General features: G+C 45.4%; 1 protein-coding gene across 3 annotated transcripts in view; it reads left to right on the forward strand.

Annotated features, from left to right (window-relative positions):
• Positions 1–21,525, forward strand: part of Mybbp1A (MYB binding protein 1a) — a 58,816-nt gene that overhangs the window by 14,748 nt on the left and 22,543 nt on the right. For all 3 annotated transcript variants that reach the window (XM_055069680.2, XM_050176800.3, XM_050176799.3), the window contains exons 8-13: positions 718–1,063; positions 7,510–7,644; positions 11,212–11,298; positions 12,902–12,977; positions 16,089–16,196; positions 18,438–18,504. In XM_055069680.2, the coding sequence (XP_054925655.1) occupies positions 718–1,063; positions 7,510–7,644; positions 11,212–11,298; positions 12,902–12,977; positions 16,089–16,196; positions 18,438–18,504 (819 nt within the window). The remainder of the gene's footprint in view (positions 1–717; positions 1,064–7,509; positions 7,645–11,211; positions 11,299–12,901; positions 12,978–16,088; positions 16,197–18,437; positions 18,505–21,525) is intronic.

The raw sequence follows: 21,525 nt of genomic DNA on the forward strand, positions 1-21,525 counted from the left end.
GTTCTTCTCATGCGCGGAGTCACTTGAGTGCACCATTTCCCAAATTTCCCAACATCTAACACAATCACGCGAGTATTCGATTCTTGGGCAGTAACTCATAACCCACCTTGGTGTCATGTCATCAGTCGTTTGCTTTGGGGGGGACAAAATCATGTTTGTGAGATTTCGCAGGCCTAGCACTAGATGTTTTCATGTCTACAGGCGACGGCGTTCCTGACCCAGTACCAAGAAGGTTGTCAGACGTGCTTGTCGGGTCTACTGTATACTTGCGGACAACTTTCTACGGCAGTGAAGCAAAAACTATTGGAACAGAGCTTCTGTACATCTGTTAATGGGCTAAGTAGTCTGGCAGATTTTGGTAACGCTTTTGGTTTCTTGGAACAGACACTGAAGCAGTGTAGCTTATGCATGCAGTAGTTTTGCAGTAGCTGAAACACAGAAAAGCTGGAAAATAAGTATGATGTTACACTTGGTGATGTATTGCGTCTTTTTCTGTTTTTTGTAGGATGCACATGTTTTTTTTTGTGTTTTTTCCCCGGATGAATGAAAATGGGGGATGCTTTCAGGAGCGCTCTCAATCGCGTGCACTTTGCCTCATAGCTCTGCCTCCATAGCCACAGAAAAGTGCCCGCGCAAGTATAGTCACACGAAATCTCACAGACAGTCTCAGAAGTGACCGACTGGGAATAATGCCTCTAAACTTTCGTTGGTCAACAGGGACAAGGTGCAGGAGTTCTTGGACAGCACGTCAGACGTCGAAATGGACGAGGACGTCGGAAACACCTCAAAGGACTCGGCTAAGGACTCCGCCGAGAACTCCGCCAAGGACTCCGCCGAGAACTCCGCCAAGGACTCCGCCAAGGACAGCAGGGTCCTGCACCTGTCCGAGTGCAGTAGCTTCCGACGCAAGCTTATCTACCAGGAGGTGTACGCGCGCTTTGGCGGCAAGGTCCAGCTGAACACGGAGGCAGACTCGGAGGGGATGGTTCACATAGCCGTGCGCATTGCTGGCTCGCCGGAAGAACAGCGGGCCAAGCTCGAGCTCAAGCAGAAGAAGGAAAGGGTGAGGCCCTCTTGCATTTAAAGCGAAGCTTTCTCACCCTCTTCCTGCATTTTAGAAGTATACTCTAACCACTAATGACTGCACGGGTGCACACTGTTGTCAAAACGCTGCTCTCCCAGAACCCACGGAAATAGTGCCATGAGCTATGCACCGTATTTCCTGGTGTGTAAGTTGGGGTTCTTTTCAAATCATTTCGCCAGTGCGTTTTACACAATGGTGTGACTTATGCGTGCATAAAACCATGCGAGCTGGCGCAAGCAATACGTGAGTTTTCTTTACTTTTTTTTCCCTTATTCTTTTTTTGCAAGTACAAGGAACTGTTGATGACAGCATTCTAAAAGAAATCACGTCTTGTATTAACAGTCGAGCGACTGTTAGTACCAATGTTAGCTCCCAGGTAAGCAGTAGGGCAGCAGCATTGAAGGTTGCCAGTGTGGCCTTCGTGACATGGGTGCCTCCACGATTGAAGGTCACCGTATGGTTTGGTGTTATAGTTTAGGTTTTCATAAAGAAAGAGTTAAACCCATGAACTGACGCAGTAAGTAACTAAAGGGTGCCACAACTTCTTTACTACTACGTTGTGGCGTCCAATTTATATCCGCTACAAAAAAAGCATCGCTCGATTATCGTCATCGGTTGCCTGGGCGAGAAGTCGCAGTGTTTTCGGTTTGAGGTCTCCATTTTGCTTTTTGTATGCATGTGTTCAGGCGGGTTCAAGTGTGTTGTGATGGCTTGCCTGTTCGTCTCGAGCATGCTGCACCACAGAGGCCATACTAGCAACATGCCTACAGCGTTGCATAAAAGTTATTCAGAGGCCCACAACAGTGGCCCACCAATGCTTCTGCCAAAACTGGCTGAAGTTTTTGACAGTGCGTCAAAGGATGAGTGCTTTGAGAGAAGTGAAATAAAGATTGGCTTACTGCGCCTGAGAGCAGTGTAAGTTCAATATCTTAGAGGGCAGTTCTTTGGCACCCGTTCCTGCGTTGAGCGTCGGCATCAGCATAACCGAGTAACGAGCATAGTGAAGGATCAAAGAGCAAACGCGAAGCGCAGCGGTGGATGAGAGACGACGGTAGCAAAGATAGTGCGAGGAGGAAAGCGGAGGAGAAGTGTATGGCAAAAGCGCGAGAAGAAAAGCGTAGTGCCGCACAAGACAGACTCTGCGACAATCACCACTACGAGATGGCCAGAGTAGCGCGCTGTTGTCTGTTCACTGATGGCACGTGGCGAGCGCGTCCACTGATGCTATTTATGGAAACAAAGTGCTGCAGGAGCAGAGGTCTTGTCTGCGGCAACTGCTGTGAATCGTGCCCACGCCACACTTCGCGCCGTTTGCGCCGCGACACATGAGACAGATTGTCCATGCCAGTCACACTCCTCGCAGCGTTCTCTTCCTGATACAGTTAAACCTCGATATGATGAAGTACAGTCGACTCTTGTTACAACGGACCCTGATAATCTGACAAAAAATGTCCGTTTTATTCCAAGTGTGTAATATCCAAAACACCTCACTTCCGAAACTTTCTTTGTGATGTGCAACAATTTTATTGCAAAGACAGCGACGAACGTCCAAAGTTAAAAAAAGAAAGAACAGTACCCAGAGGTACTGTTCATACACCCTTGTACTTCGATTTAGGTTCACGTTAAAGGACTCCAGGTGGCCCAATTTCCGGAGTCTCCCACTACGGCATGCCTCATAATCAGATCGTGGTTTTGGCATGTGAAACCGCGTAATTTAATTAAAAATTTTTGAACGTCTGCTCGCAATGCCATCACTACTGAAATATGCATTAGGAAACTACGACGTTCCATTCCTGTGCCAGGGATTGGTTCAGCAGCTTCGCAACTGCAGTCAGCAAGCTGAACGATTGAGTAGCGAACCAAAACATTTGGGCATTCCAACCTAAGCGACCATTTCTGACCAACTTCGTCCCTTGTCCTTTGCAAATCGTCAGTGTGAATGCCCCTTAACGGTGCATTCACGCCGGCGAAACAAAGAAGGGGGCCCACAATATGACTGCACACTAGCATCACAAACAAGTGTTAAGACAGCTGGTGCTCACCTCTTTCTTGAGAAGTTTCGCAGGTTCGATCAAATGTTTCTTAAGTTGTATGCAGGGCATCTTAAAAATAAATAGTTTGATTAGCAATCCAGATTTCAAGGTGTTATCATTACATCTACAACACACAATGCACCCGCTACGGGGGTTTAATGGCTATGACGTTATGCTGCTCACTTCGAGGTTGTGGGTTTGACCCTGATCGTGGTGGCCACATTCAATGTGGTAGTCAAAAGAACCCTAGGTAGTCAAAATTAATTCGGAGCCCCCACGTGCCTCCTCATAATCGTACCGGGGTTTTAGCATGTAAAATGCCAGAATTTTTTATTAGTATGAACAGCACCCTGAGGGGCTAACCGTGTCGTTTGTTGTATGATAACACTGAATTTGACATCATTCGTGACTACCGTATCAACCTCGCTGTATCGTCAAGAAGTTTCTTTTCTTAGACGACAGGCCAGCAACCCAACGTTGCGCTCTCGCGTCAAGTCGCTCGAGACATCACAACGGCCAAACAGCGCTCGGGAGACCGAAGAACCGCCCGTCCGAGGAAAACGAGGGAGCAGGTGACAATTTTAATGGCAGCAACTTCATTCGCAACCACAACATAGCGTATTCCCTCACGTGAAGCCTGCACAGTTTTTCTTATCTTTTAAAGGGTGCGAGCTTTACAAGAGACAGGCTACTCACTGAAACCTGAAACTGCACTCAGACTTCTATACAGAATAACGCAACCCCTGGCAATCGATGACTAGGAACATTTTTATTTTGCTGTCTTCGTTGCTTCTGGTGCCCTCTTCATTTGACGAGCTCGCCTGACTGGTGCTCTTCTAAACCTGGCTGTCCTCACTGCCATCCATATTGTTTGAGATCTCGGTCACCTTGAAGATCTTGAAAGTCCCAAACGAAATTGCGCACCTAATGGTCACCTGGAGCTTGAAGGTAAAAGTATATGCCATCAGGTGCTTCCCATCGTCACCTGTGGAACGTGGCCAATAGCACAGTGAAGCTATACAACACACAACAACGTAGGTGATACTGTTGAAGCGTGCTTGATAAATATGCTATGCCACATGATCCGGCGGAATATGTGGTGATGATAATAATGCCGTCATCAGCAGGACACTTAAGTAGTACTATCAAGTAGTGTCTTGTGGAAATTAGGATACAAACCGATATGTGCGCGACAGTTAGTTAAACACTTTTCCAAATCTTCGCGCTCCGGAGTTGGGGTGTAGGTATGAAGAGAAGGGAAATAGTTGACGTTCTTATATCTGACATTCTCATAGAGAGTTCTTGCATGGAGTTTGCATTCTGTAAACTTGAAAAAGACTCACTGATGAATTCAAAAGTCCTAATCTTTTCTGCAGCTGTATTGTTTTCAAGACTACGAAGGCGCAAGAAATCTTGTGCAATTACATTTTCATTGCCTGAAGGGGATGTCCTTTGGCATAGGATTGACGCAAGTGAACAAGTGTCCCATTGCTTTCCATTGCAAGTGCGATGGTGCAATTACTGTGGAGAACCAGAAAAATAAAAAGGTGCCCATCTAGCAGTTGGGTCATGACCGACGGGTACCGGGACCTCAGAATATGCTGCCGCAGTGATAGTGTTGATAGAGAGTTTTAGCATGTCCGGTAAGTGCAGGTGGATTGAGCGTTATACCGAATGAGCAGAGGCGCAAACATTAACGGTCTGCACGGTGCAGCCACCTGGTGGCGCAGAGCTAATGTTGCAGTAACCAAGTGTATTCTACTTCGCTGATGTTGAATCTTTCTGGCAGTAGCGTAATCATGTTGGTGCCAAAGATTTACACCAGCAGCTAAGTATGAGACACTTCTTTACTGCTATATTAGCTGTGTTTACCTGGTTGAGCTCTGCACCACCAGGTGGCCATCTAGCAGAAGGTGCCTATCTAGCAGTTGGGTCATGACCGACGGGTACCGGGACCTCAGAATATGCTGCCGCAGTGATAGTGTTGATAGAGAGTTTTAGCATGTCCGGTAAGTGCAGGTGGATTGAGCGTTATACCGAATGAGCAGAGGCGCAAACATTAACGGCCTGCACGGTGCAGCCACCTGGTGGCGCAGAGCTAATGTTGCAGTAACCAAGTGTATTCTACTTCGCTGATGTTGAATCTTTCTGGCAGTAGCGTAATCATGTTGGTGCCAAAGATTTACACCAGCAGCTAAGTATGAGACACTTCTTTACTGCTATATTAGCTGTGTTTACCTGGTTGAGCTCTGCACCACCAGGTGGTTGCACTGTGCAGGCCGTTCACGTTTGCACCTCCACTCATCCAGTATAATGCTCAGTTCCTTTGCATTTAGGGGAATACCAGACATGCTAAACTCTCTAATACAACAAGCCGCAGTGCAGTTTAATTGCAAAACTGATGTGTGGTTGTAGATATCAAGCATGAATCGGAAAAAACATAGTCTCTGTACGGAACTTAATTTGTTGGAACAGTGCAGCACCTTTGTTAGACCGAAGAAAGCACTTTAATATACTATCTGCCACACTGATCATAAAAAAAATTATGTTATCTGCCTGTTGCCTTAATTCGCCTAATCTCATTACATTCAGCAGTGGTGCTTCTGCCTCAATTTATTACCAATGTGTGCAATCACGCTGACAGGCCTAGAAAGGGGAAATTCTTACTTTAATTCTTTCTCGTCTGAATTTTGCACTGAAGTGAGAAATTTATATCATGTGCATCCAAATAACAAATTATTAGTGATACTAAAGAAAAACTTGTCAGTCCAGTTTTTGTAACATGTCAGAGGCTTTTCTCATGAAATGCTAAAAAATCAAGACATTGGAGGCAGTGTGTGGTTCTTCAAACTTATTATCCCACAGTAATAACATTGTGAAGTATATGGCCACAGATTATTTGAAGATTATTTTTATGCCCCCCCCCCACCCACTCAAGGCTAGTGATAGTGCGCCTTTGGCAACATGTTTCCAAAGGTACTATGCAGATGCTTAACATGAGCATATGACATATGCCATATGACATATTGACATTTGCAAAATATCAGGTGAACCACGTTCGTCTACGACGCCAAATTGACAAGTTACATAATCATAGTTGCCCACATAAAGACTTGTAAAATTAGGTAGCGTCGGTGTTCGTTTTTCTCCTTGTCAGATATTTGTTGTGAAACGTTTCCTACAGGAATCATTCGACCAACAATGGCTAGAAATCTCAAGTTTTCACTCGCTATTTATCCAAATGCAGGTTTGAAGAACTTATAGATGCTCATGCCACACTCAGCCGTAAGGCATAAGCATCGTGTCTCCCAGTCATTCAGTGATTGTCTTGCAGAAATTCGCACGAATTCCTCTTCCATCCATGGCTACCCATGAGCAACCTTTCTGTCCCCCTTCTTGTGCTTATTGCTTTACTTAGCTTTCTGTCTTTTTATTCTCTTGCTGTCCTGCTTTTGAGTTCCTATATATATTTCCCTATACTCTGTCTCCTCCTCTTTACACTTGTTTTATCTGATACTATATATAGTAGCTGTGGTACCATGTCGTTAGTTTAGCAATAAGAAAATGTGAATGGAGTCAGCGTAGATGTAATCCAAGCTTACATGCCTGCCAACTTTTGCAATCTTATATAGAAACTTCAGGTTTTTAGACTTAGGTTTTAGATTTCATGTTCATGACTGTTGTATTGAGAAGAATAAATTTACATTTTTTTCATTTGCGTCCAATTCAGGGTAAAACTTATTCTAAAAGAAAAGCAAGACAGAGTCTTAAACTGATTTTGCAGCCTAATTGGACCTACCCGCCATCCACCTCTTGACATAACGGGAACCAAAATATTGGCTGCAGTTATGTAAATGCTTCATGAATTAATATGAAAATTTTTGTTCATCTATAGCGCCGATCATTTTTGCTGTGAAGATGCCTCTAGCAATGTTTCTGCAATATAGTTTCCAAATTTCTTGAATACAACAGTCGGCATATTTTATTGATCTGATTGATTTTTATTGATTGATCTTATTTACCATGCACAAAGTACAAAATAAAATTGAACGTGAAATGTGGTTGGGAAAGTGGGGAAAAAGCTACATATATGTAGCTTGACTGGCCCCACCGCCCGGTACCCAGCAGCGGTCACTTTATCAATAGTAAATAATAGAAGTACACAGAGACTGCAAGAGTTTCAATACTTGTTAGTTAAAGAATGTTAAAGAAGGGAAGTAATAAAGCAAGCTTGAGCGATGTTGTTCACGAAATACCAGTATTTTCTTACTTCTACTTTAGTATTTTTCAGCTGCTAAAGCTGGCAGGTCTAAAGCTTGCGAGTGATGATCTCTGCACAGAACAGTGATGAATACCTCATGGCCCTCTTGTATTGCGCTCACGCTTTTGCAGGAGGATCTCGAATTGGCGCACGGCTTCAGCCGAGTCCTCGAGCTGCTGGCTTCGAGCGGCAAGCTGATCGTGGGGCATAACATGCTGCTCGACATCATGCACCTGCTCTCACAGTTCGTGGACGACCTGCCCAAGGTGGGCAAAGAAAACAAGAATGCGGTTGCCGACTGATAATTCGTGCTCGATATAGACCACCTACAGGTCGGAATAATGGGAAGTGCGCGGTGTCGGATTCGCCAGGAAACGGGAGCTTCGTGCTACGAGTGGCAAAAAAAAAAAAGCATTGCATTGCTGCGAACGCTATGCCTGCTTATGACAGGGTCAGTTCGTATTTCGACCATTGTCTCACTGTCACTACAAATAGACAAGTGTACAGTCAACGCATATGTCAGATCTCGATCCTCTGGCAGCCTAAACGAGTTGACCACACTCCGATAGCTGAATGATTGCAGATTTCTTCGCAACAATGATTGACCGGCACTTCCCTCACTTAATCGCTACTCTTGTCAGCGCAGACATTGACAATGAAGTTGGTGCCACTTAATAATGCCGAGAAAAATTCATAATGGCAATGAAAGCCGTCACCCAAGAATGTGTTGCTATTTAACCCATAGAGGAACAAACACTGGTTGGGTGCAACTTGCGCGACAAATTGCGAGTGCGACCGTTACCACTTTGCTGCTTTGCTTGGCTTGTCCCGTGGTTTGAGCGCAGTTGACTACTGTATTGAATAGGTTTTGCCAGTTTGGGTTCAAGGATGTGCCGCAGCGATCCAGCTCCTTCTGCTCAGCTTGGCAGTCGAATTACAGACGGATCTCGATAATTCAAACTCGAAGGGCCCCAAAATTTGTTCGGATCACAGGAAGTTCGAAATAAAAGGACTTCTTCTCGAAGTATTCGTGCACCAAACCACGATGCACGTACGGTGAGTCAGGAAATGTCACGACACACAAGCACACAGCGAGTGAGGAACACGAGAAACTGCCCACGCCAGCCTACGCCTGCTTCCCGATAATAAAAAAAATGAAACTTCTGGGAACGGGCTAAGCTGGCGCCGGGCGGGTGGGGCTGGCGGCGCCGGCACGAAGGTGGGCACGCGTGGAGGCAGTCGAAGGGGAGGGAGTTGAGAGGAAGGGCGAGAGGAGCGTAGTTGCGAGGAAGGGCAGGAAGGTAGTGGGTTTGCCTTCCCGCCAGCTTGATGGATGGCGCTAGGCTTTACCGCCACCTAAGACTGCCACCAAAGCAGCGGGGTTGCCGAGGCCGGACTGGGTCTTTGTCGCTGCTTCCTCCTGCGTGCTTGCATGCTCGCATACTTTTTACTTCGTCTGCTGACAGATAGGCACTGTTTTTACGTTCTTCGTCCTGCATTCTCAACACGTCATGTCTTATCAAGATGACAAGGACGTTGCGGCTGATCTTAATCATGTTGGTGTGCTCCCTTCTGTTGCAGCATCGCCGCATTCAGTGCCGCATTCAGAAGACAAGGAGAATGAGGTGCTGGGTGTCACCTTCGTATCCTTGTGCAGTAGAGCCCCGCTGTTATGTTCCTCACTGCTGCGTTTTCCCGGCTTCTACGTCATTTTCATCCGGTCCCGGCATAGCTTCCATAGGATCCAATGTATAAGGAACCCCGCTGTTACGTTGTAGCTGTGAAAACGTTCCCGCATGATGCGTCGCAGCCCGAACCCGCCTGGGCTAAAGTAGGTAACGCGCTCCAACCGCCATTTTGGCTTTTGACGAGTTTTGACCGGGCTTGGCTATGGAACTGGCTGCAAAAAGCCGCATGCCAGTTCGAGAGGCTGCCACTAGGTGGCCATTCGTGAAAAATGCTCTCACTATCATTACTGTGATTACGGTCACCGCATGGTTTGTTGGACGGGTCGACTCGCGGAGGAAGGAAACTCGGGAGAGGCCCTGACGTCACTCTTTGTGAAGCTATAGCTAAAGAGAAACCGGAAGTTGGCGTTGCTCATGGCGTCGCTACGCCTATCGGGCCAGCTCTCCTCTTGTTTACATTTCTCGCGACACCTTGCCGCGCTCCGCAGCAATACTAAACAATCGTTAGCACGTTAGCATGATTACGCCAAAGAGGGCAACATTTCCTTCGTCCGTTGCCATTGCCGTGGCGCGGTGACGACGAGGAGCACGATCCGCATGATGTCGGGGAGTTGCCAAATCTTAGCTTTGGAGAAGCCGTCGCGGCTCTGGACTTCCTCCGCAGGTACGTCGCACCTCACAGCGACGCTGACAGCAATGTGGCCTTCCAGGCTATTGAGAAATGTGTGGTGATTCCTTGCGAGCGAAAGAAATGGCAAGCCACCATTCTAGACTTTTTTTAAGTTCTAAGCGCACTCTGTGGAAATAAATTGTCTATAGTTGAAGCTGCACTTTTTTAATTCATTTTCGGAGCTTTCCTCACTGTTGCATTTTCCCGGCTGTTACGTTTTTTTTCCTCGGTCCGGTGAAAAACGTATGAACGGGGTTCCACTGTATTCAGGGTCTGTCTTGTCTTACAGAATCGGATAGGGCGCACTGTCACCAACAATCTTTCCATCGGGATGTCTCAGTTTAGACTCGTCATTGTAAAAAGACGAGCGCAAACGAGACCAAACCAAGCCAACCAAAACGAGTTCGAGTGAGAGCTGACGTGAGCAGACAGTAGTGCGAAATAAGCGGTCCAGCTGAACCAAATGCGAGTACGAATAAAGCGGTCAGGCGCGTCCTCATGACACCAGTTTTCCGCACTTACGTCACTGTAGAGGCTGCTCTCTTTGGTCTGCTCCACTCGTGGCTCACTTGCCGCGGCGGCGAGCAGTGAAAAATTGGCCCAGGAGTGATCCCTCCTGCGGCATGCATTTTGCCGTTGGAGTGGCTGGGCATTGCGGTGTGATGCAGAAACGGCGACCTTGCCATTTGTGAGTTTGAGAATGTTGGAATTATCTATGTCAGAATTTTTGGTATCCAAATCACCAGTTGGCCCATGCTATGTCTACGGATATTTTCGACAAAACAGTCTATGAACTTTTGGTATCATGCTTTATGTATGAGTGAGAAACTTCGGTTTGCACTCAGTAATTTTGCACTCAGGCCCATCATTTTTCAATTTGCATGTTACAAGTGTGATGCCTGATAGCACATACTATGCACATGAAGGGTTAAGCACATCCATGGTGTGGGCCACGTTTAACTCTATAACCTGCCTTCTGATTGTCACATCATCTGGCATGTTGTTATTGGCAGCCAATGCTAGATTTCCATCTTTTTCTCTGTTTACAGTGCCATAGTAAAGTCTAGTACTACTCTCTATACTTCATTTCATGCATAGCAGAAAGCACTACAAAGGCTAGAGTGAGTTCTCGCACTCTTCGCATTCACCAACAAAAACTAGTGCGGTACATGTGAATGAAAGTTATAGGAATGGGTCATGTAATTCTATGAGACATTAAGTCTCACACTTTTATATTGTAAAGAATACAAGTACCGTGCTTTCATTGCATGCTGAAGAACCTCAGGTGGTCAACATTAATACACGTCTCATGTGTTGCCTCGGTATGTTAAACATGACCAGTGAATTGCATTATCAGGACACTTCACGCGCTTCATGCCATTTCATAACGGCACCTTTTTTTTAACCACTGCTTCATTCACAGACCTGAGAGTAGAGTTTGAGTATGGTTGAATCTAACTGAGTTGTTTTTGCAGGACTACAATGAGTTCAAGAGCATGGTGAGGGCTGCCTTCCCATCTCTGGTAGATACCAAGGTGCTGGCCAGTGACAGCGCCATCAAGGTGAGATGACGAGCATTGCAGGAGCACTGCAGTGAAGGCGTGATGATGTATGAAGAGTGACATTCGCCATTATGACAATTATGATTATGCAGCGGCACGGCGTTATTGTTCAGGCCATCTTCTCTGTGCACTTGCATCATCCGCCATTATGAAGGCCGCACTTTGCTCTACGTCAGTAGCGGCTAAAAGTACTTCACCTTTACAGAGATGGCTGCGAAATGTACTTCATTTTCTAAAGTGATAATTGTTTAGAGTACTTAAGCCCTACAGTGATAGCTGTAGAGGGTACTGCTAAGAGTACAGTGGAATCGCAATAAACGGAAATCGCTTAAACGGAACTGCACCTTAAACGGAACACCATTCTCATGGTTAGTTGGTTTTGTACTGATGCTACTCTGTTCAGCTTTGGCTCTCAGTAAATGGAAATCCTGATAAATGGAACCAATTTCCCTGGTTCCTTGAGGTTCTGTTTAAAGAGAATATGCTGTACTTCTGTACAGTGACAGCTGCTAAGGGCACTTCAATCCTACAATAATAACTGCTAGGGGTATACCCAAATGCTTCATTGACAGCTGCTAAGAATACTTCAGTGCTACGGTGATTGCTGCTAAGGGCGCCTAAACTCTACAGTGATAGCTGCTTAGCGTATTTTGATCATGTTTCACTGTTTATCGCAGGTGATGACATTTCACTGCCAGATGGAGTCATCACAGAAGAGCATTATCTGTTTATTTGCTGCCCCTTAGCATTCGAGCCATGGTGTGCAGCATGTTTGTCACTACACATTCTCTTGGAATTCTCTTCGGAGTGCTGTCATTGTCGTCATTTCTTAGTTGTCCGTCATCCTCATGGTGCTGTACTTAGGGGGAGGGGGGACAGAAAGTTGTGTGGTCAGGCCTTTGAAATGATTGTCGCGATAGCAAGCACGAGATGAAGTACCTGCGTGCGAAAACATGCGCACATGAGCCAGTTTCATTTAGGCCTCAAGCTCAGAAACGAAATGTGCGAACAATAGCTAACGTTCCCGCTGTCTTTCGCGTGCATCAAGTCGCCTGCCACTTTCTTACAATCTTCCCTTGTGATAGCTAGCACTTTCAGACACGGTGTTTGATTATGATTGGCTCTCATTGCCCATGTGTTTTCGTCATAGTACCCCGCACTACGCACAAGATGCTGCGACACATTGTACTGCCTTCGTGATCAGTCCAGGTAACAGAACACGTAACGTTTCTTCACTGGAGCACAAAATAATCGACCATGCCATCGCCGTGGCCGTCACACTGTAGTCGTCGCCGTTGTAGTTGTCTTGTCGCTGTCTTCACGCACTCTCACGCCACACGCGCGGTTGCCTTCCTTACACAAATGCGTCGGTCCATCTGATATGGTTTAGCAGAAACCCAACCTGTGCTGGACAACCGAGTGTCTGCAAAATGCTTTGCCTTGCTTAGATTCCTAGAGTGCATGCGTACCTGCGTGATCTTTTTCTTGTTTCCTTACTCCCCTTCTTGTTCCTTGCCTAAGATAATAATGCCAGCGTTGGCTCTATCGTATGCATGGTTAGCTTGTCCTTATACCACTTCTCCCCCCCTCCCTCTCCTTCAAGGATACTTTTGCGTGCACTGCCCTAGAGTTGCTGCTCAAGCAACTTCGCAGCAGGACATCCTGTGTGCCACCCGTGGGTGAGTTGCTTGACTTAGCTTATCAACCAATACTGTAAGGTTCTTCTTTATTATTATTATTACTATTTCGTTGTGGTACTAAGACATCAGAGGGATTAATATTGTTGGGAGTCTGTTGCTTCAGAAAAAGGATCAACAGAGAGCACATGATAGCCTACTTTAAGAGGAAGCTTTATACAACGCTGAGACTCCTAAGAATGGGGGAAAGTAGAAGTTGTTCTTTGCTTGGCATCTATTGTCCGTACTCAGTGAAGTTGTGCCAGCCATTAATCTTGCTGTTTGTGGGTGTACGTATGCTATTGTGTGGGAACATATACAGTGTGTTTCAGCAAACACTTCCAAAATTTTTTAAAGGTTGCCTGTGGCAGACAGCTCAATTCTAGTTTATGAGCTGGTCTACTCGAAGCGGCGGACACTACTTGAAAAAAAATTGAAATCCCAAGTCAACTAATTAAAAGACTTCACTAATTATCTTTTTAGCTAATTATGACCTATATTGCAATTTAAAGTTCTAGCGATGGGCTTCGCAAGGCGGATCTAGTTGGAGCAAATTCTCGGGGCGACAGCAGTTTATGGATATAAATTCCCAAACTTTGCGGAGAAATGCATTGGCATTCCAGTTACTTGTGTGCTTCAATGCATGAAACAACATTTTGTTAACAAATTAACTGCAACACCAATGCATTTCTCTGCAAGGTTTGGGAATTTATATCCAGAAACTGGTGTCATTTGAAAATTTATTCCAAGTGGATCTCCCTTGCGAACTCCACGGCTAGAATTTGTAAATTGCAACACGGGCCACAATGTAGTTAGTTAAAATCTTAATTAGTGAATTTTTATTAATTCGTAAATTTTGTATACATTTTTTCTGCAAGTATTGTCGGCCGCTTTGAGTAGACCAGCTCATGAACTAGAGTTGCGATATCTGCCACAGGCAACATTTAAAGAATTTTGAAAGTGTTCGCTGAAACATTCTGTATATTCAGTCTTGCCATTGCATGGATGTAAATATATATGCTCTAGTGCAGAAAGAACTGCCATTTGCCGGCAACCCCAGCGTACTGAAAACAGCAGACAGCAATGGGCCGTGCGATTGGGTTGTACAATTAGCGCATAAACGGGTTTATCTATTAGCATTTAATCATTTTAATTTTCTTGTTTTCATTGCTTTCACGATCATCTTTGGATAAGACAGCAATATATACAAAGATTGTGCCATTTCACATCTTAGCGCGACCCGAATTTTGGAGGAAACGGATTTCGGATATGATGCACTTCTTTTGCTGGGTTATTGTAGTCCGAGTAACGCTGAGTCATACAGTCCACTGTATGCATGTTTGAAATTTCAGCAGCTTTTGCTTGCTGTGCACCTAATATATAATTTTAAGCTTTTCCTGGCCGCAAGAACTGTTTATGAATCAAAAGCTGTTTAACAAATGTGTATCCTATTGTTCTCAGCATCAAGCATACATAGGAGCTTTAAATAATATGCCTTTCAGAAAATTGGCAAAACCACTCTTTTGCATTTTTTTTCAGCCTTCTCGTGTTAGCTGTACACTTGCTCTGTTGAAAAAAGCTTTTATGGCAATTTTTTCCTGTCGCAGCAGTCTTTTGGCAATGTCCTTGGTTATACCAACTAAGCTACGATGTTTTTAAAGCCATGTACGCATTGAGTTCCTTGGTGGGCCTGGGCCGGGCCCGATCGTGGAGGTTCGGGCCCGGGAAGGGCTCGTGCTTCAAATGACATGCCTAGGCCCAGGCCGGGCTCATGCTTCAAACTGCATGCCTGGGCCATGCCCGGGCCCGATCGTGGAGGTTCAGGCCCGGGCTGGGCTCATGCTTCAAACTGCATGCCTGGGCCAGGCGCGGGCCCGTCGTGGAGGTTTGGGCCTGGGCCGGGCTTGCGCTTCAGACGCCATGCCTGGGCCAGGCCCGGGCCCAATCGTGGATGTTCGGGCCCGGGCCAGGCCACGGAGTAAGACATATAGGAGGTGAAACTCCCGTCAGCGCGAGCGGGCGCGGGCGACCAGATAAAGTCACAATTGTTGCATGCGCCGACGCTACCCTATGCAGTGGCGGCACCATGCGGCCCGTCGTAGAAGCCGCAGCGGAAAAAAAAAACAGCAGCGCCCGGCAGGCGGCTCCGGCAGCTCCGGCGCTCACTCTGACGGCGCCCGCTCAAAGCAGACGACAAGCAGACGACACGGGTGTTTGCTTCAGCAGGCACGCCCGTAATCGAACTGCGTAGGTGCGCGCACTCAAGAAAACTGTTTTGTTGCGTGTCCATCAAAAAAAGCAACACGTGTGGCAAACTTCCGCTAATCTTCCTCTTATCGCCAAGCGGCTAGGGCAACTAGTTTTCGCGAGTCTTAAAAAAAAGAAAAGGAACGGAAACACATGCACTGCGGCATCCTTCCTATGCGCACCCCTGTGAGCACTAGAGCGAGAAACAAGCGGTCGCCCTTTGAGCGATTAGGAACGAGATAGCCATCAGTTTCGCAAGCGCAAAAAGCCAAAAACCGCCCGCCACGGAGCAAGATAGCCCTGGCTACAACCAGAAGCTACGTATCATTTTATAGCTGTCATGGAAAACGCGTTTTATTTTTTACTGTGCTCAAATGGCTGAAGCGTAGCAGCAGTTGCTCTTCGGGCTACAAGCGGTAAAGAAGCGCGCCAGAGTGCCCTCAGTAGAAGTCAGGCGCGCGCGGCCGAACGGGAGCAACACGCTCAACCGGTTGCCCTAGCAACCGAAACGACGGTAATTTGTTCCCATGCCGCCAGCATGAAAATATATCCGCGGGCTTGTGACCTTTTCTGGTCGCCGCAAACAGCGGAGTTTCCACTCCTAAATATTTCTTGCTCCGTGGGCCAGGCTCACGCTTCAAATGGCATGCCTGGGCCAGGCCTGGGCCTGATCGTGGAGGTTCAGGCCCGGGCCGAGCTTGCGCTTCAGACGGGCATGCCTTGGCCAGGCCTGGGCACCGAAATCAGGCCTGTGTAGAGCTCTGTCCTGATCAACTCGCGGAGCCCGCATTGTGCACTTGTGAGCCCAGCGGCATCTGCGCAGCTAATGGTGCCACCAACTGCTTTGGCTGCTCCCCCTTGCCCCAGAGTCCGAGCCTGGCTACGGCTACAACCTGGACAAGGCCAAGTACCACGAGGCTGGCTACGACGCATTTGTCACGGGCATGTGCTTCATGGGCCTCTGCCAGCAACTAGGTAGGTGTCACATGTCTTCTATGTACGCAGGATATCCCAGCTAAGACGAGCCAAGCTACTAAAAAAAAAGGTGCTACAGGATACACAAGATATCCCAGTTAACATGGGCCATGCTGTAAAAAAAAAGCGCCACACGATACGAGGGTAGGACCAGCTGTGTTGGATCAGCAGTCATTTTCCAGGAACTGGGGTATTTTTTATTATATCCTTAATAAGCCAATTAGCAGTTAGCTAAATTAACATATTTCTGGTCTATTGGCATTGGGTCGAATGCCGAATTGCTCTCAGCATTCGAAAAATTTGGAGGACGCTTAAGCTTCGCCTTTAAGAGTGGAACGCAATAGCATTCAAACACCCCTTACTGCTGTTCATGCTTCTCCGCAACTGTTTATGTAAGCATATGTTATATTATTAAGCTTATGTAACCGTAACGTTTACCGGGAAACGCTGGCTGCGAACGATGCACAAAGGTGAGCTCTCTCGTAGAAACGCGGCCTCTTGCATGGGTCGATCTCTGGTTTTTATTTTGCACATTTAAGATTTCAAGACTGAGAGGAGCTAACCTAGAGGACATGGGCTGTTGGAGTTCTTTTTTTTACATTTGTTTGTGGGTTGCCGTTCCAAAAATTCTGAGGAATACCTTTGTAAAGAATGAAAGACAAGGCATGAGCAACTTTGGTCGTAGAGAAGTGGTTGGGTATGCGTCATTTGCAATTCGGTTCAAAATTCTTTTTGCCGAGGCAGGGCTGGACGCCGACGCCGGACTTTCTGCGACACGGGCTCCTTAGCACTATTGCGTTAAACCATTCAGTAGTCTCCAGGCTAGAACATTTGTTTTTTTAGTTATTGTTTCTACGTGTAAGGCAGTCATCTCTCACCCTAACAAAGCATGAATATGTCTTATCTTGATCGCTCTTACCTACGCCTTGTCCCGTGTCGCATTATTTTGCCTTTTGGCCGTTTTGTCCAGCACTTTTTTTGCTGCATCGTCACTTTGGGTTTCAGTTATTTATGGTTTTCTGTCTGCCATTTCATCTAGCAACATTGCACTTGCTGATGGCACTGGCGTTCCCGTGTATATAAACCATCTATGTCATTAAACTCCCGCTGTTCGTCCATTTCGGCCTTCTCGTGTTTCTTCGGCGGCACCAGCCCACAATATTACACTTTTTTGGAGAGGGGGTGTGGGGCATCTTTCTAATTTTCTTGCATGTTTCGTTCTGTATGTAACCATCACATGTTTCCATTAAATAAATATTTATTTATCGTACCATTTTCGTTTCATTTTTTTGCACTGTACATTAGTGACTATTGCAAAACAAGGCCATTTCTATTGACCTGTATTGCCAAAAAAAAAAGAAAAATTCAGGTGAATAGAGTTCATCTTTTTGTTTTCCTGCATGAAATGCGACAGCATTGTTGCTGTATCTTTGCGAATCTACGCTACGAGTTTTGCCAATAGGTGATGTCCACATTGCACTTTTAGGGTAACGCTTTCCTCTGAGCTAATGGAAGCCATTGGGACGTTCTAGCAAGCTGTGGGAATTAATATGTTGATAACAGTTGCAAGGCTGGGCGAGTAGGTGTTGGTTCATATTTGGGAAGGGAACTTGAAACGGGAATTAATGTACAGTTATCACTGCATTGCACCACAGCTTGCTCAGGGCAGCAAAGGAAGGAGGCACCATCCTCAAGCGGTGCGTTACGGAAACATTTCATCCCGTATTCACCCGTGTAAGACCCGCACCCTTTACCTTTGCGAACAAAATTGTGGGAAAGAAGAACTTCCGCCAAAGATTGGGTTTCGAATGCGTGACATTCAGTATCAGGTGATATTGTTGCTAACAGATTTAAACCTGCTGGAACATCTAACAGCATGAACGGTGCTGTGAGTAGTCATCTTCGGGTGTGTGCTGACCAGGTAGTAAGCCCCGGTCACAGTGGCAGTGACATTGAGAATGATGAAGAACGAAACGCGACCTCATCAGTAGGTCTAAATTTTGAGCAAATGCGCGTGTAGTTTGCGGTAAGTTTGTGTGATTGAGTACATGATATACGACATCGTTCGTCATTTTATCTAGTACTAGCCATGTGCCCAGCTTTTGTAAACCACACCCTGCCAAGATTCCGGAAGAGGAAAAGCGAGGGTCTTGCACGAGCGAATACGGTGTGCATTACGAAAACATTGCATTGTGTGGTCTGCGAGGACGCTCATTGACCTGTGTCGTTTTGCTTGCACAGGTAAAAACAAGGACCATAGCATTGAGCTGAAGGAGAGTAGCCCAGTCCTGAAGCCATATCTCAACAGGTACATGGTTTTCTGTGGGTTCTTTTGTCATAGGCAGGATTGTGGGGTGGCATCAATCACGTCTTCAAGGGACACTGAATAAAAACAGAAAAAGCTTTAACTTGGGGCCAACTCTGATTTTTCTTTTCAATTATGCAGTCAACTTCCATAAATTCAACCCTAATGGGTTCGATCAAATTGATGGAACTATTTTGCATATCAAATGAAACAACAGGTAGGAAAAAAAACTATGAAACACACCACCTGTCCGTATGGCAGTATATTTGCCTGATTCTAATACGATCCGAATCTAATGCTTTCTAGGTGTTGAAATTAGTAAACTAACATAGAAATGACACTAGCGCTTCTAAACATAGTAGAGCACCCAATTTTTTTGCACACAAAATGTAGCATGCCTCCGACTCTGGCAATGAAAAACAAGCGAAAGGAGCTAACTTTGCCTTCACAGAACAGTCGTTTGTTTGTTCCTAATGTCCATTGTCATCACTCTCAGATAGCACTTTATCGTTGTCTAGGGACCACAACACATTCTCTATGCGGCCCATTGTGCATTTAATATTGTGTATCTATCAAATGACTCTGCAACAATCGCAAACGTGTTGGTGGACCACACCGGGACCGTAACCGCGTCGCTAGTTCATCCTGCGACCTCTAGAATGCCAATAACGCCTGATGCGACTTGTTCCTGCTGGCCGCTAGCTTAGCATGTGAACTAACCCGTGTTTTGAATGAGATCTCATAGTCAAAGACTGAAAGCAGCCTGTCATCACGCTACATGAAAACTTCGAAAACTACTACTTTCGCCATCTTGTGACGGTAGTGGCTATGATGCTGGCTAGGCTGGCTCTGTTGGTAGGCTGTTGCGAACACCACTGCATGGTTTTGGTTCCATATCCACTTGTACTGCTAAGACAGTTGGCGGGCCAATTTTCGTGGGGTAAGAAAGGTGCTTATTAGAATTGGGCACATGCTGACGTTATTCATCGTGAGCTGCCATTTTCTATTTAGAACCTTCCCAGGACAGTCAGAGAGTAAGCATTTTTGGCTGGGAATGACGTGTGTGATGGATGCATTCACGGTCCCCTAAGCTCAGCTAAGACAGTAACAGTAGCTGCTGCTGAAGGTATCGCTGTCTGGGCCATAATTGAGGACAAGCACGTGTGTGCTGACGAGTCAAGTTCAGATGATTTGCCGAAGGCCAATTTTAGGATCGAATTAACTTTACTTCGCACCCTTAGAAATATTTAGTCGCAGGCCAGGACCTTCGGTCAAGATCACCTTAGCCCAAGTCGAATCAGCAGAAGTTTGCTATACATGTAAAACTCAGAAATGCTTTTATGAGACCACCACTTGACTGATTTAAATGAAATCACTTGCATTTGAAAAAGAAAGTGAAAAATCTAGTAATTCTAAGAAGCAGAATTTTGATTTGGAGCATTTAGAGAATTTTTTTTTCGGAAGTTTTCAACATTGGCACGTAAAACAAAAGAACAAATGGACGCACAAAGTTTACAGATCCATAACTCTGCACCAAAAACAAATATGGCAATTCTCTAAGCAGCATCTATCATTACAGCATGTCAAGCAGACAAATTTTATATATGAATTGACAGTTTATGCGAAATCGTTGTGATGTTTATGAGTGTTTTGCAAAAGTCCTACTCACAATTTGGTGATATATTTCTGTGCCGTATGGCACATCAGTTTGGTGGTCCAGTTTACATGTAGTATTGGTTGAGGTTTACAGAATTATGATGTTTTTTTTTTTTGTGCGCGTGTGTTTGTTTTTTTACTTTGCTGAGTTACACAGCTGTTTATTTGATAGTTTAAGGTGTCTTTTTTTTGTGCTTCCCATTTTTTTTTTATAGATTGCCAATGTTCAACAACTTCATAAAAACTATTGATGACCCAGAATAGAAAACCTGCTGCCTTAATGCAGTCATTAGGTTTAAAATTTTTACAAGTGCAACAAACCTCATCAAATCGACTCACTGGATTCTGAAAAATCAATTTCTCTATTTCCACATATTTAAGAGGGAATTCCTAAACTAAATCTTCATCTTCATCCTTTGACTATCGAGAACTTTATGCAGAAAAGACCTAAATATACTGATTGTTTTTATTCATTAAAAGAAACATATAACACAAAGGAGAAGCCAGAAGTATGCAGAAAATTTTTGTTTCAGGAGAAGGCAAGAAAAAAATACAAAAAAAAAATAAACTGAAAGTTTGCTTAATGGCAGGCCTGATAAAAACTTGACCGCAGAGCTTCAAAGTACTAAGGTTAGCTGAAAAGGTGTGTTCTTAGAACTAAAAACGATGCTATCACTTTGATGAACGCCCATTTAACTTGACTTCAGTCATTCTAAAAAAGTAGGCCTCTGTGCAGTACACATCAAAGCAAGGAATAGCGCGCAATGCCACGCTGCAGTCTACGCACCAGGCCCTGGTTTCTTTTCGAATGCATCTCTTCTAATCACTTGAGGACTGCATTGAGCAACAAAGCATCTTTGTTGGGTTTTGACTTGTAGCAGTTGCTGGAATGTGCCTGGGGAAGTGGCAAGCGACAATGATATTGAAGCAGCTCTGAAGATTTGCATCCTTTAATTGTTGTGAGGTCAAAGTTGGGAGTTCTCATCAATCAGACCCTCTACAAGACAGTGACATTATTTTTGAGAGCTCGTTGCGAGTACAAATACTTGCTGCTCTGTGGTGTCACCTATAGAGGCACATTGAAGAAACAAAAGCAGTGAATCTGAACTACCTATGCACAGTTAAGCTGAACTTGTCTTTGCAAGTTTTAGTTCTGACGGACCAAGGTCGTCCTCGGTAGGGGAATTTCTTAAGGCTTTGTGTGGATGTTTGCTGGAATGCACTACAGCCAATTACAGAAGGTACAAAATAAAGTTCGAAGTGCACGTGTGTGTGTGCATCATTTTACTGCTCTCCGTTTTACAGTTCCACAGAAATCATCCTAAAGCTTTATTTATTAGAACATGCTTGGAGACCCTAAATACGTTC

Source organism: Dermacentor andersoni, chromosome 8 (genome assembly GCF_023375885.2).
Source record: "Dermacentor andersoni chromosome 8, qqDerAnde1_hic_scaffold, whole genome shotgun sequence".
NCBI classification, from domain to species: Eukaryota; Metazoa; Arthropoda; class Arachnida; order Ixodida; family Ixodidae; genus Dermacentor; species Dermacentor andersoni.